A 15,409-nucleotide genomic window follows, 5' to 3' on the forward strand; every position below is an offset into this window, starting at 1 on the left:
CATGAGAGACTTCACAAGAAGCCAGGTACACACTCAGTGACTCACAAGGATCATTATGGTCAGTGCACTAACTGGTTTTAACACCAGGTACCCAATATAGAGCAATTCTGAGAGACAGCTGCTATCTGGTCACTTGCCTCACGGAGCCTGCCTTCAGTTGAATAAGGGAGACAATGAAAGTCAGAGAAGTCTCATTTATAAATAGCATGGATCAACACTTAGTTAACTAGACTGGTGCCCAGCTGTAGTGCAGTCAGTAACAATGGAAGTTGGAGATCCATGCCCCACAGCTATGCAATACCCGTTGTACCCGTTCCACCCATCTGTATGTCCCTTTTATGCCCATATATGGAAATCTCTGTCTGTCTCCTTGTCCTTTATTCATATTGTGGGAAAGGCAACCACCCGCCAGGTAAGCATAATAATAGCCAAGACAGCCAGTGGGGAGGAGCGTGGCCAAGGAGGACACGCCCACTCGGCCTCGTCATCGAGCAGACATACTGTACTACCCCGCCTACCTATTGGCTCAAGGCCAAGTGCACCTATTGGCTCAAGGCCAAGTGCACGTGCCTACGCCAGGTTAAAAGGAAAGAGATGTCTGCCACTGCGCTCATTCCCCACTTGCAGCTGACAGGGACAGTTCGGGTATGCTTGGCGGTAAGCGACATCTCACTCATCCTCTCGCACCACGACACCAGGCATGTCTACATTGATGTGAGCATGATATTAAAAGCCTATTCTCTTCCTATATAGGTAACCCGCTACCCCGGACGAATTATAACTGATGAAAGTTCCACTTCCCCGGGAGAGTACTGACCAGGAAACCGAGGCACCTGTCAAACCCGGGGACAGAGTGTGAGACATATAATAGGGCGCACTAAGCCCGTTAGGGAAGAGGACCCTAACTAGACCCCCGCCTGAGAAGAGGCGGAGTTTTTGTTCATTAATGACATTTTGAGTTGCATTTAATGCCACGCGCAAAAAAGCGCATTTATCCTATAATAAACGGCCGTGGTGGCCCAGTCTAAACAGTGCCTTGTGTGTTGGTGTCCACTCAGTGCTCACAATATATATGGAGTTCGGTCAGGCATGCCCAAATATGAGTGTTGTGGTCAGAACAGGCCAGCTCCATATATGGAGCCTGGGCAGAGACCTTTTGTAGCAGTTCTGGACAACCGTGGGTCCGACGGACTTGATACCGGGCACTGACTGCACTCCCTGTGGGGTTGTGGAACGTGTCACGTGTGTCGAATTTGAAGTCGGTGGGGCGACATAACTCTCAAGTTACGTGCATTACAGCCGTACACAGACAGAGACATGGTGCATTTAGATTTAGGTTGATTTTTTTATTGTCAACAAGTAAGTCCCCCATATGCTCCATTCAACAATACTGTATGGAATCGGAATGGTAATATGTAACAAGGTGAGATCTAATATTACCTCCTTAAGAAAGTCTTTTAAAGAGTGTTTTCAGCAGCAACTGCTACGTCATTTGCATCTGGAAAACTACCTCAATGACTTAAAACTTGAACCATTAAATACAATATAGCTTAGTTGAATACCTGTTTCCTATTCTTAAACCTCTGACCAGGCATAAGACGACAAAATACAATCCACACACATACAGAATAAATACTGTATGAAGAATGTAAATACTGCACAAATGTTTCCAAAATAAAAGCAGAAAAGCAATCATGCCATATCAATCAAAACAGCTGAGCATAAAAAAGTTTTTCTTTGCTTTCCTCTATTCTAAAATGTTTAACATAAAAAAACGTATTGTTCTTATGAAATGTGTGGCACATCTCCTTAGCTCTGTATAAGGAGAAGGACATTTGAGCAGAGCTCAATGCAACAGCTTTAATAAAACAAAAGAGAGGAGACAGCATCTTTCCTTCGCTGCACACCAATCCAGTGTAAAACAACTGTTTTCCCTTGTAGACCCATGCGTCTAAAAACTACGAAATGTTGTCATGTCCTTTGGCTCCTTGCTTGGTACACACCAGTCATCTGCCTCCTGGATAGTCTTATAGTGTTTCCAAGCTGACTTGTTGTATACAGGTAACCTCTCAATGGACTCTGTAGATAGAGCCTACACACATTTTGGAGTTATTGTTTTGGGAAAATGCAGTTAATAAATAACGCATTAAAAAGGAAGAAAGGGTTGTAAAAGAGACATGCACATAGTTGATGTAATACTGACTTACCCGTATGTAGATCACAGCATCTGTGCCATAGCCCTCCATGGAGTACAGCTTTAGGTCCCCTTGAAAGTACCTTGCATAGAGTCTTGAGATTGGTAGACCATACCCATAGCCAGCCTTTAGTAAAAGGTAAGAGACAACCATGTTATTATCCTATAAATCAAAAGGCATATCAAATATATTCCACAGCCGAAAGTGGTGTGATATTTATGGTTATATTAAAAGTACAATACCGATAAGGCTGCACGTTATCCTATTGTTAGAGGTATGCGCAATATCAGTATAGCAAAAAGGCAACGATATTGCAATATGATATATCGTCAATATATCGTTGATATATCGTGACTCGTGAGTGATATTGACTTATTATGCAGTTTTTGGAATAATAATTAGTTTTCAATGTTGCAACATAAAATATAGAATATGACATTTTAACAGTAATATCGTAATTCAAATCCATTTTGTCCATATTGTTCAGCCCTGCATACCGATGTCAATACATGTCTTGCAAATCTGTCTTTTCTTCAAAGGACTATTAAATTACAGCACATGATAATATTAACTACACAAGTACACATGTATTGCATTACCTAATTTAAGCAGGTTTTCAAGTTTCTGTAAGTTGATTTTCAAATCGAACTGGATTGAATGAAATCCAATTTCTTTCTGGAAGATCAAACAACTCACCAGAGGAGCAGCACGTGATGGCTCCATACTGGGCCGTGGGGCAGTGGAGTAGGTATATGTGAACAGTCTATCAATCTTCCTTAGTGGCACCCCTCCACCGCGATCGCTCACCTGAGGAAGAGATTCAACACATTACAACAAATAGACTTATCAGCAAACAGTCAGCACAACATCCAAACCGTGCGTGTGCTGTCTTCTTAAAAACTTTGCACCGTCATGTCTCTTTCCAATATTGGTGTGGCCAGGACAGGACTACCGGAGCCCTTGCTGTTTTTTGTTACTGTTGGACAACAGTTAGTTACTTTAGCCCAGACTGTAATCAACTCCTTTTGCAGTATTCTGATCTGTTCTAGAGTGGTGTTTTATTTTAACTTGTAGAGACTGGTGAGACAAGACTAGTTACTGTTACTCTAATTAGCATTCAGGTGAGGGAACAAGTGGCACAAACCAGAAACCACTTCCTAGTTGGCGTGACCTAGACTGGTCACACAGGTCAGTTTGGAATTAAATCCACACAAGGTTAGTTCTAGGAGAGAAATAGCAAATTAGAATGAACCAACCCTGAGTGTAAAGAATAAGGATGGAATGAACAATTTACAATTTAGGCATTTAGCAGACGCTCTTAATCCAGAGCGACTTACATTAAGCAAGAACAAAGAACAAAAAAGCATGGGAATACATCACATAAAAAGCATTCATCATGAAACATGCGTAAGCTAAGAAAGTAACAGTGGAATATCTATATAATGAAACTATACATATAAACTATACATATATACTATACTATGCTATACATATGTACTATGACGTGCTATGACTACATACGATGCAATTATTGTGCTGTCTACATAACATGGTATAAGTCTGTATCAAATACTATCTAAGTCTACAGAAATGCTATCTAAGGGGGTAGGGTAAGTGCTATGGGCCATGATGGAGTCTGAAAAGGTGGGTTTTGCTGCAGTTCTGACTGCAATGGGAAGTGCATTCCACAGTTTTGGAGCCGTACCTTGACAGTCAGGTCTTCGGTTCCGAGAGCAACCTGAGCATGGATGGGAGGATACTCTATAGAGTCCCCATGTAACTCCATAGTGGCTCTCATGGCATTCTAGAACATTGGAGACAACAGTCAAAATGATCAAATTATCTCTTTTTCATCATAGGAGACAGTACTGTGTGGTACCAACAACATGAAAATGCTAACTTTGCCCCAAAAACATTATGTACTGATTATGACATCAGAAAAGCAATGTGCAATTTTCTGCAGGAAAGGTACGTTCTAAAAAACGATTTCCTACCTTGAACAGTTCAAACACCATGTGATACAGATGGGATGGAACATAGACTACAGTTAGGGATTTCCCCTCTTCCTTTACTGTTGGAACAAAAGTGAACTATTATTTATATTGGGCAGACAGACAGGCACTGTATATTAATGGACATTACATGTGAATGTAACTTAATACGCTGGGTTTACATCCACACATTCATAAAAAGATATTTAAAAAGAAAAGCAGAACAGGCAGACAGTGTAATACATTACATTAGGAAACAAGCATACAACAAATCTGGAAACTTAACTTTGGTTGATTATTTCTCCCATTTATTAATACCATTTGTTATTGTATTTTATATCATTTACAGCTTGTAAGGACCAGCATTTGTGGATGAGCAACACAACTAAAAATGTGGCTAGGTCGGTGATGACCACCATAAGGAGGTGCCCCAGCTGTTGTGGCTGTGTATGGATCTTCAAGACGCTACAGAGTTCCCAACTTCCCTACACTGAGTGTAAAATTAATAAAGTGTAAAAATGGTCAATATGTTTTGTTTTATTACTGTGGGAGAGTGCAATCATCTAATCAACTAATCAACTCAAAGAAACTGTGAATACCAACCATGTTTAGCTGTGTTGCTCATTCCACGAATGTGCAATACACGATAAAATAAAATACAATACAATACCAATTAATATTAAAGAAAGAAATAAGGAGAAATAACCGACCAAATTGCATCTATATGGTTTAACAGCGTTTTTATAGGGCAATACAGATATAACTAAAGTAACTTTAGCAACAAAGTGCAGTATTGCTTTCAAGTAATGCAGGATATGCACTAGACTATTTGACTATACATGATGGACACAGGTTTGGTTGCCGAGTAACCTTTTTTATAGATTGAATTTAAAGGATGGAAATGGAAGGACAAAAAACAAGTACGTTCATAATGGAAATAAGTTGCAGACTCTGTGTATTATCTTTAGACGTTTCTATGAGAAGCATGTACCATGTGTTTTTCTTTTAATCATAACATCAAATAAATCAAATCAAGTGTAAGCGCATACCATTGAATTCCTCCAGCTCCAGCTCTGGAGCGTTCATGTAATACCGATAACAAAGGTTTCTTGCATTTTCATATGCATCTGAAAAATAAAAAGGCAATATATATCGATACTTCACTTTAAGCACCAATACAGTAGATTACAATACAATATTATTATACTATTAATAATAACAATGTTTGAATGAATGTATTTATGTATGAATTAATTAACCATTGTAAAGCACTTTGAGCACTTGGAAAAGCACTATAAAAATGCAATTCATAAAAATGCATCAATGACTGTGTCTACCATAACAAAACTCACCCTTGACCACCTCACTGACAGAACAGTTTGGATCAATACTTCCAATTTGATTAGGGTGTGCAGGATTCACCTTAACCTTCCCACCAAAGAGCAATGCTGGAATGACAGAAGCAGGGTTGTGATTATTTAGAGGCAGGATTAGAGTAATCTACCATTTGCAAATAAACGGCAGTTAAGTGTTCATTTAAGGAATTTGACCATGTGCACTCTCGTGTTCACTTGTTCAATAAAGATACAATGTAATAGGCATTACACAACATTTCCATCAAGGACCTTCTTCAGGCATCTTTGAGTCTCGACTGAAATGTTTTTTTTATGCTTTTAATCCATTTTTCTCCACAATTTAGTTCTTCCCCACACACATTTGTGTGTTGTCACTATTGTTGTATCCTACTGACTCACCTGCCAGTGAGGAGCCCCCACCGGGAAGACGTAGAGCCTTCGTCCTACTCCTGCCTGCCCTACACTCCCTGCTGCCAGCCCGTAGGAGTTCGTACAGTGACATATATCACCTCACATGTCCTTTCCCGGGTTCCCTCCCCCGAACACAGGCCAATTGTGTTAGTATAGACGCTTAACAAAGCCAGATGCACCATGGTGGATTAGTATTCACAGCTTTCGGTGGTGCTTTACCAGTGCGCCAACCGAGCTCCCTGAAATGTTGCATGTTAAACTGTATCTTTATTGAGCAAATTCAAAGTGTTCAGGTGTCCTTGGTTCCTTAACCACATGAACTTTGACATCCTCACAATGTACTAGTATACATCGTGTCACAAGTATAGAGCCCTAGAGACCCCACAGTCACCCCAGTCAACAAAGTATATTGGTGTTAAGTGGTTAAATTATCACAATGGTTTAGGCCCTAGGGGATTGATAACCAAAGAAAAAAAAGAATTGTCCCTAAATATAACCATCAATTCAACACAAATGTTACAGAAATATCTATGATCATAAGTATGCACAATTGCACATCTCTTGTGCCATACAACTTGTTTAACTCTTAATTCTTACACTCTCTCAGAGTTAAATTAAAACGGAGAATATACAGCACAGTAAAACCAGACTAAGTACCTTTACGAACAAAATGTCAACCTGGGGAATATATTCTATGATAGAATATTGGATATAGATAGACTTTCTATCCATAAGAAACATGTTACTATGAAAACTTCAGAAAAGATGGGCATAGCATCCCATGATCTCACTGAGCTTTTTTCAGGCTATTAGACAACTAAAATATGTCTAAATGGTATACATGCCCGACCCAGTTATGCAATACCCGTTGTACGCATTGTCACGCATATGCATTGTACCTGTTGTACCAGTCTGTCTGTGTCCCTTTGAAGACCATAGATATCTGTATCAGTCTGTCTGCCTCCTATGTCCCTTTTATGTCCATGGACTCAGAGATCTCTGTATGTGTCTATCTATCCTTAAGTTGTCCCTTTTATGTCAGGCACGATGCGCGAAAGACAGACAGACAAACACACACGATTTTGTGCACTTACAGTAGGATAACAATAACATATTTGAAGAATTAGTAGCTGACAAATAAGAATAATGAAAACATAAATGATGTCATGAATACTCACTATGCTGGTTGAGCAGCATTCTGATAGATATTCTACTCATGTAGAAACGATCCAGAAAATACTGAACGTTCTGGCTGACAACTGGGTCTGTACCATAGGCATCCTTGTACTCCACAACTCCCTGAGCCATAGTTGGAATGACATCATTATGGCGGTTCCTGATTTTTATGACTGCATCTGTAAAGCTACATAAACCCAGATAAAATAATGGTTACAGCCACAGGGAATAAAATAGGGTGCATTTTGCATCCCAAAATGCTGTTTATAGTTAAGGTACGCAATAAAACAACGACCTTTGCATCCACGGGATGCACTACTGTACTCAGCATGTACAGTAAAAATAATACACGTAAATGGGAGTTAAATGCTGCAATTTGTTAAAAAAAATGTGGGACTCATAAAATGTCCCTGGGACTCATCTAAAAGACCATCCCTGCATCCCGGGACTCATTACATTGAAAACCTATTTACATCACTGAGCCATGAAAAATAATAAAGCGTATTCATCGAAGTCATAAGAAGCAGTGAATGAAAATAGATTGTTTAATATTTTTAAACAACTTACCCATGTGTCACTTTCTCATCATCTGCATTTTTGTCTTTAAATTCAATAATATCCTGGAGACTCTGTGCATACCTAAGTGGGTAGACAAACACACACTTCAATATCGATGCACTGGCACTGACAGGCCAATATTGGTAAAGTAATGACTGAGAAAATGGAGACAACCACGTACCAGCTCTGCACCAAACTAACTGACGGGGTCCTTAATAAGTTATCAGGTAACAAACTGATCTCTTTCATGATATTTGCCAGCCTTACAGGCAACTCATGTCTAAGGAAGGCGAATGACGTCCTCTCACATGCATTTTCTGAGCCTGAGAGATATTTAAAATAAAATATGTGTGAGCACACGTATTCAGAAATATCAGTGACATTCAAGATTGGCAATGTTGCATCTTAATTATACACAAGAGTACAATTTGGGTTTTGTGACTCAACATTGTAGCAGCAATAACAACAATAGCCCTAGAATGTATGTGATCTCATACATACAACAATAACAAAGAAACTATACTTCTTAAGTTGCATCCATATATGTATGTGTATCACACTATGTTTGCGTGTACTACATTTACACACAGCCGCAATTTCAAAATCTAGAGTTGCAAACTGCGGCTACATTTACAGTCAGTGTGCAGTGCGTGTGCACACTGTGCAGCGGCCTTGCTTATTGATATGCTAAATGTCACGTATGTCATACAATACGCATTCCCTAGCCCTCCAAGCAGAACCCAATGGTACTGAAGTTTCTGACATTTTGTTCGACCCAGTCCATGGGGTCCTGTTGCACCACTACCATGCCACCTGGTACACAGCCATTCTTAAACATAAACAACATGTTTAGCGCCTGGCCGCGCTCTGTGACGATATTTTTTCGTGTGAGCGTTTCTGAATATGTTTAGTATAAGTACCCATACATGCCGCTGCGAATATCTCCTGTGGCGCGGAAGCCGTTAAGTATTTTTAATATATGTTTGCCCGAATTGGAAGCTTGGATTCTTCTCTTCCTTCCTTGTTTATTGACACCTCATTGTACCGCCTATCTGGCTAGCTAGTGGCGCTATAGCTATGACAGAGCAGATCAGAGGCAGGGACGTAGCCGCACAAGCCAACCGCACACCGGGAGGCGGTACAATAAACGGTAAACAAACAAGAATAAATAAAGCGACCAAATCGGTCAAACAAAGATTAAAAATACTTAACGGCTTCCGCGCCACAGGAGATATTCGCAGCGGGATGTATAGGTACTTAAAGTTCCCGAATTCAGAATAACTCAAGCAAAAAAAGACCGTCACACGGCGCAGATTCAATCTTTTTTTTTTTTTTTTAAGATATTTTTTTGCGGCTTACGCCTTTTATTGTTTTTTTAAGGGACAGATAGTAGGCTGACAGGAAACGGGATAGAGATGGGGGGATGACATGCGGTAAAGGCCGTGTCGGGTTCGGGAGTCGAACCCGCGGCACACCGCGACTGGATCACCAGTCCGGTGCCCAGACCGTTACGCTACGGCCTGGGCCTGCAGATTCAATCTTAGAGAGAATTTTTACTTCCGCGTTCTGGAATTCCCATACGAAAATATAGTTCTGACCAGGGACCCAACATAAAACTCATCAAAATTTCAGAAAAGCTTTATGTAGGGTCCCGAAAGGGGCTACGCATTCCCTAGCCCTCCAAGCAGAACCCAATGGTACTGAAGTTTCTGACATTTTTGACGACACAGAAATCAACATTTCAGAAAAAACTTTATGGAGGGTCCCGAAAGGGGCTACGCATTCCCTAGCCCCTCTCGGGACCCTACATAAAGCTTTTCTGAAATTTTGATGAGTTTTATGTTGGGTCCCTGGTCAGAACTATATTTTCGTATGGAAATTCCAGAACACGGAAGTAATCATTCTCTCTAAAATAGAAGCTGCGCCATGTGACGGCATTTTTTTGCCTTTGTTATTCTGAATTCGGTAACTTTAAGTACCTATACATCCCGCTGCGAATATCTCCTGTGGTGCGGAAGCCGTTAAGTATTTTTAATCTTTGTTTGACCGATTTGGTCGCTTTATTTCTTCTTGTTTGTTTACCGTTTATTGTACCGCCTCCCGGTGTGCGGTTGGCTTGTGCGGCTATGTCCCTGCCTCTGATCTGCTGTGTCATAGCTATAGCGCCACTAGCTAGCCAGATAGGCGGTACAATGAGGTGTCAATAAACAAGGAAGGAAGAGAAGAATCCAAGCTTCCAAATCGGGCAAACATATATTAAAAATACTTAACGGCTTCCGCGCCACAGGAGATATTCGCAGCGGGATGTATGGGTACTTATACTTTACATATTCAGAAAGCCTCACACTGAAATATGTCGTCACCGAGCGCGAAGAGGCGCTAAACATGTTGTTTATGTTTAAGAATGGCTGTGTACCAGGTGGCATGGTAGTAGTGCAACAGGACCCAATGCTATCTGGGTCGTCAAAATGTCAGAAACTTCAGTAGCATTTGGGTTCTGCTTGGAGGGCTACGCATTCCCCAGAGTTGTCTGAGGCTGACCTGTGCAATATTGTGCCACGTCTGTGTGCATTTCTGTGCGATTAATTCCACTTCACTTACCAAAATCCAAGAACTGCTTCATTGAAAGCGGAGAGGGTGAAAATCTGGAGTAATAGTCGATGTCCTTCCCTATGGAGAGTTTGGAGACACTGCTCCTTAGAAAGCTGAAAATTCTCATCTTGGCTGATTTAGAGTAGGTTCACTGCCGGATGACGACGATACCCTGAATGTATTACAGATCATAAATGCTCATTGTTGACAACATCCGCAACAAAATCCTGCGGCTAGACTAGACAGACTGTTGAGTGTTGACATTTACTGGCGGGGTCGCGGCTAACAGTACTTCAGCAAATCGCACTGTGTTATTAGGTAGCTCCGAAAGAGCCTAGTACTCATTCATTTATTTCTTACATAATCCACGTAAACATAAGTTAATACAAGTAAATTACTCATTCAAATATGGCAGTTTGCTGCTCGTGCTACTAAACTAAGTAAACAGAGACAGGAAAAGACTGCAAGAATAGAAGAGCGCATCTTTCACATCCGCGATTACTTCCGTATTTGCGGATTTGCTCTTACGACGTCGACGTTTAGCCTCATATATAAAAGAGGGAGAGACAGAGAGAAACAGCATCATTTCTATTTTGAAGATCTTTGACGACCTTTCTTCAGTCTTTCCGGTTGCAACATTGCGTCACTTCCCTTAGTCAGCCGAAGAAATGCCTGTTTCGGTTTTAAGCTAGCTCTGCAAGCCACGTTTCCCCGAAGTTTACCGGGTTTTTTGATCACCAGGTCTTTTCCCGTGGTAATACACTATTGAGTTTTTACTTCTGTTAACCATCCAGGATACCGTGCCTAAAGCTCCAGCTTAAACCGGCGATTTCCAACGTGGTCGGTTGACCGCCAAAAGCTACGCGAACACAACTAATCGGAAAACAAGTAAACGCATCAAAGCTTGACGCGGTCCTTCGGAGAGAATGAGTGGTGGATTCAACTTTGGTGCCCCAAGTACGGGGTTCACATTTGGAACCCCTAAAGCTGCTGCTGCCGCTCCCCCAAACACTGGATTTGGTATGGCGAACTCCACACCGGCAGCTCCGGGCGGCGGGTTCTCATTCGGAACCCCGGCCGCTGCTGCACAGCCCGCCCAGGGCGCCAGCACTAACCCGGGTGGAGGATTTAGCTTCGGTACTCCTGCAAAAAGCACCGCAGCAGCAACAGGAGGAGGCTTTTCTTTTGGGACACCGACGGGTACATTCAATCTCGGACCCACTCCTCAGCCAGCCGCGCCAGCGGGGATGACATTAGGTTCCACAGCTGCGCCTGCCTCTGGTACAGGCTTTGCACTTGGCGGTGGTCTCTCCATGCAGACTGCTGCTGCTGCCCCCGCAGGTGGGGGGTTCTCCTTTGGAAGTGCACCACAAGCTCAAATGCAGCCTCAAGCTCCAACTGCGGCAACAATGATGGCAACACCATCCGGGGGCCTATCATTAGGTGGAGGGTTTAATTTTGGTGCACCAAAGGTCCAGGCTACCACTGCAGCCCCTACTGCTGCCGCAGGTGGAGGGTTCTCCTTTGGCAGCAGTGCTCCTCCCACTCTCACCTTGGGAGCACAGACCACAGCTGCACCACCCGCATTAACAGCAGCAGCCCCAGGTGGAGGGTTTAGTTTTGGCGTCAAACCATCAACAACCCCAGCGCCTGCAACAAGTGTACCAGCTTCCATGGCTGCCCCTGCTGGCTCTTCACTTTTTGCTATGCCAGTCACAGCAGCCACTGCGACAGCAGCAACTGGATTCCCCTTGGGTGCACCGGCAACTTTAGCAGCACCCACTGCCCCTGTCTCAACTACAGCAGCTGCAGGAATCCTGGGCTCCTCTTTCATGCTCAAGCCACTTGGAGCAGCCACCATCACTTCTGCACCTGCCTCTACAGCTGCTGTTGCTCCTATTGCTACAACTGGCGTGGCTTCTGGATTTTCGCTCGGACTCAAACCTGTAGCCACTGCAAGCAGTACAATAACTGCTACGGCAACCACTGCTCCTCCGGTGATGACCTATGCCCAGCTGGAGGGTCTCATCAACAAGTGGAGTCTCGAGCTTGAGGACCAAGAGAGACATTTCCTGCAGCAGGCAACCCAGGTCAATGCCTGGGACCGCATGCTGGTGGAGAATGGAGAGAAGATTACATCCCTGCACAAGGAGATGGAAAAGGTTAAACTGGATCAGAGACGACTGAACCAGGAACTGGATTTCATCCTGTCCCAACAGAAGGAGCTGGAGGACTTGCTTTCCCCACTAGAGGAGTCCGTAAAAGAGCAGAGTGGAACCATTTACATGCAGAACGCAGATGAAGAGCGTGAGAGAACATACAAGCTTGCAGAGAATGTAGATGCACAGCTCAAAAGGATGTCACAGGATCTGAAGGAGATCATTGAGCACCTGAACACGTCTAGTGGCCCAGCAGATACTAGTGACCCAGTAAGTGATGTCACATTTTTCTGTGTTGTACTGTGTGTGTGTGTGTGTGTGTGTGTGTGTGTGTGTGTGTGTGTGTGTTGTATATACATAATGTTATATGTGACATTAACTTCTGGTATTTTCCTTAGCTTCAGCAGATCTGCAAAATTCTCAACGCCCACATGGATTCACTTCAGTGGATTGACCAGAATTCAGTTCATCTTCAGAGGAGAGTGGAAGATGTGTCCAAACTGTGCGACAACCAACGCAAAGAACAGGAGAAGACATTTCGCATAACATTTGACTGATTTGGATGGAATTAACAGCTACTATTGTGATTTAACAAAATATTTGTCATAAGTCAGAAATAGGGATGGATTTTCTAATGTTTCACATTACAGTTATTCTTGTATTACCTTCCATTTTATGCTTTTGATGTTGTTCTTGTTCATCACACTGGACATCTTATTGCCTGAAGATGTAAACTTTCAGTGGTTGGTATTAGTTTGTTTTATCAGGCTTACTTTGTGAAAACAAAGTTTTCTGGTCTGTTCTCACATACAGTTTGTGCTTATAATAAATACTATGAATAAATAAAATAGTCATTCTTTGAATAAAAATGTGCATATCATGATATAATGTCTACAGTTGCTAGCACATAATGAGTAACATCCCATCTGAAATATATTTTCTGCAGAAAAGGTTTTCTATTATTACAGTAATGATGCATTTTGTACAGAATAAAAATAGGCCTATAGGCAGTGTCAAAGTGAGTATTTGCACTTTCACTTGTAGTGGAGTCTTTCACTCAACTACTTTTCTAAGAAGGGGAAAGGAGTACATGGTTCAGATGTATTTTTCAGGTATAGTGCAAATGGCTCATCTACAAGCCTGCAATATGTTGTGAGCTTGTAGATCTGCCATTTTCACATGTTTTTTGGGGAAATGTAAACAATGCATTGATTATTAAAAAAATAAAGTAATACGTACTTTTGTAAACGTTAAGTAGTTTTTAAAAGCAAATGCTCCAGTACTTAAACTAAACCCCACTAATACTATGTACCTTCTTTGTATGAATAAAATAAAAAAATTGTCCAATCTGTATGGTAGAGTATGTCAACAATGTAATTTATATGATTGGGGCAGTTGTATTTTGTCTACCTGGTAAAAATGTCAACACTTGCGCAGGAAACGTGTAGAAGAGGAAAGTTACTGCTACAAATTTAACAAGAGAAACTTTCACTTGTAGTTGAGTAATATTTTTCCAGGAATTAATTTGACTCAAGTACCGAGTACTTTGTCCACCACTGAAATAGGTACAGTACAGATTATTTTAAACATGAAAGAAAGACAGCTTAATTAAATGGAATTGAAATGCATTGCTTTTTGAGTTCTTGGAAATATTTTTATTTTCTCATTTAACATCTCAAGAACCGACAGTGATGAGACATTCATTTTCCGTCACATTTCTCTGAGGGTAATTTAAACAACTTTGTTGTTCTGCATAAACTTCCCTTTAGATTCATTGAAAGAGGTATGAAACAAACAGTGACTACATACTGTACAATGGATATCACCCAAATGTCAATGCTGTGAATGTGTAATAATCCACAGAGCTGAATTGATGTTATTGAATGTTTTAGAAATCTGAAGTATTTCATAGTAAATCTTATGTTTCTATTAATACTGTCCATTAAGGACTTTTTGTTTCGGAATACTGAAATAAAATAATGTATTGCTTTACATTCATGTAACACTGCGCTGACAAAGAACTTAATAGCTGCAAACCAACAAAGGGCTTGGAACTAACCTGCATAGAAATAAAATTATGCATAAAAGTCCACCAAACATGCTGTACATTTATAGAAAAAAATAAATGGGCACACCATTTTAAAATATGAAAGGAATAAGTTGGTCTACCCGGCAAGTACTTTCTAAGTAATACTGTGCAACTCCAAAAAACAGTAGTAAAATGTACCCTTTCTTTGTTTCACTCAAAACTAGCCCTGATATAAAAAATACTCTTTGGCTAATTGCAATCTGCTTCAACAAATACAAAATAAATATACATTTTCCTCAAGTATTCAAATATATACAAAACATAAACAACATTTGCCAACTGTACATTACAGGAATTCAGAGACATGATTGTGATAAAACTAGTTCAAAGTAAACTATATCTACAAATAAACACCATTGAGTAGTTATGTTCTCCAAAGTCAGTGAACATTTCAGAATGAAAGATGATAGGGTCCATGCTTGTGGCTTAACCTCTGGGACAAGAAGGTGATGATCCCTGTCTCCATTTAATGTGAATGGCAAAATGTTTCAGGAGTAGCTCTCATTCTCACTCCAAGAGGTCATCCACTGCTTTTTTTCAAAAGGATCAAGCTTCACATTTTCATCTTTGTACTGATGGGATTCCTTTCTTATTCTTACTGCGTGGTACTTTGGAACGCTGTCATCATACTTGGATCGTTTGAAGAATCCACACTGGGAAGAAAAATATCCTCCATTACAAACTGCACTAACAACATAATTAACGCATACTGTATGTATAATGTATACAATGTAAGAGAAAGAAATGTGTGTAGTTTTGTTAGTGCTTGCCAGAGAGAACAATTTCATAGCCATGCAAGCAAAGCAGTAACAAGCAGAATATGCTTCAAGTGCTTGCAAGATTTCTTTATTTTATATAAAAGCATTTAAAGTTTGAAGAGGGG

At 41.0% G+C, this 15,409-nt stretch overlaps 3 protein-coding genes across 5 annotated transcripts in view; 1 reads left to right on the forward strand and 2 right to left on the reverse strand.

The window, feature by feature from the left end:
- Positions 1-1,331: 1,331 nt before the first annotated feature.
- pdk1 (pyruvate dehydrogenase kinase, isozyme 1) lies at positions 1,332-11,533 on the reverse strand. Of its 2 annotated transcripts, none has more exons than XM_083776993.1 (12): positions 11,394-11,533; positions 10,288-10,450; positions 7,868-8,009; positions 7,696-7,767; positions 7,131-7,315; positions 5,539-5,634; positions 5,236-5,313; positions 4,190-4,266; positions 3,901-3,999; positions 2,892-3,002; positions 2,208-2,321; positions 1,332-2,092 (listed from the first exon to the last, which is right to left on the reverse strand). In XM_083776993.1, exons 2-12 carry the CDS (start codon positions 10,403-10,405, stop codon positions 1,952-1,954), a joined length of 1,233 nt encoding a protein of 410 aa, XP_083633119.1. In that variant the 5' UTR covers positions 10,406-10,450; positions 11,394-11,533; the 3' UTR covers positions 1,332-1,951. The 2 variants fall into 2 exon arrangements, with proteins under 2 accessions (XP_083633119.1, XP_083633120.1); XM_083776994.1 differs by lacking the exon at positions 11,394-11,533 and adding an exon at positions 10,547-10,726.
- Positions 10,920-13,806, forward strand: LOC310867152 (uncharacterized protein). Its single transcript, XM_083776992.1, has 2 exons — positions 10,920-12,707; positions 12,836-13,806. The coding sequence occupies exons 1-2, from the start codon at positions 11,205-11,207 to the stop codon at positions 12,992-12,994; spliced, it is 1,662 nt and encodes a 553-aa protein (XP_083633118.1). The 5' UTR covers positions 10,920-11,204; the 3' UTR covers positions 12,995-13,806.
- Positions 13,807-15,046: 1,240 nt separating this feature from the next.
- Positions 15,047-15,409, reverse strand: part of itga6a (integrin, alpha 6a) — a 50,180-nt gene continuing 49,817 nt past the window's right edge. For both annotated transcript variants that reach the window (XM_083776221.1, XM_083776220.1), the window contains exon 26: positions 15,047-15,179. The gene's annotated coding sequence lies outside the window, so the exon portion shown is untranslated. The remainder of the gene's footprint in view (positions 15,180-15,409) is intronic.

This window comes from Protomyctophum parallelum, assembly GCF_964188405.1.
Source record: "Protomyctophum parallelum genome assembly, chromosome: 11".
NCBI lineage: Eukaryota > Metazoa > Chordata > Actinopteri > Myctophiformes > Myctophidae > Protomyctophum > Protomyctophum parallelum.

Coding starts and splice junctions, on each gene's coding strand:
- pdk1 (XM_083776993.1), bottom strand. CDS start 10,405: ATGAGAATTTTCAGCTTTCTAAGGAGCAGTGTCTCCAAACTCTCCATA. Junction 3,003..3,900: donor CCGAAGACCTGACTGTCAAG/GTACGGCTCCAA, acceptor TCTCTTCCTCAG/GTGAGCGATCGCGGTGGAGG. Junction 2,322..2,891: donor CATCACGTGCTGCTCCTCTG/GTGAGTTGTTTG, acceptor CTTTTACTAAAG/GCTGGCTATGGGTATGGTCT.
- LOC310867152 (XM_083776992.1), top strand. CDS start 11,205: ATGAGTGGTGGATTCAACTTTGGTGCCCCAAGTACGGGGTTCACATTT. Junction 12,708..12,835: donor CAGCAGATACTAGTGACCCA/GTAAGTGATGTC, acceptor TATTTTCCTTAG/CTTCAGCAGATCTGCAAAAT.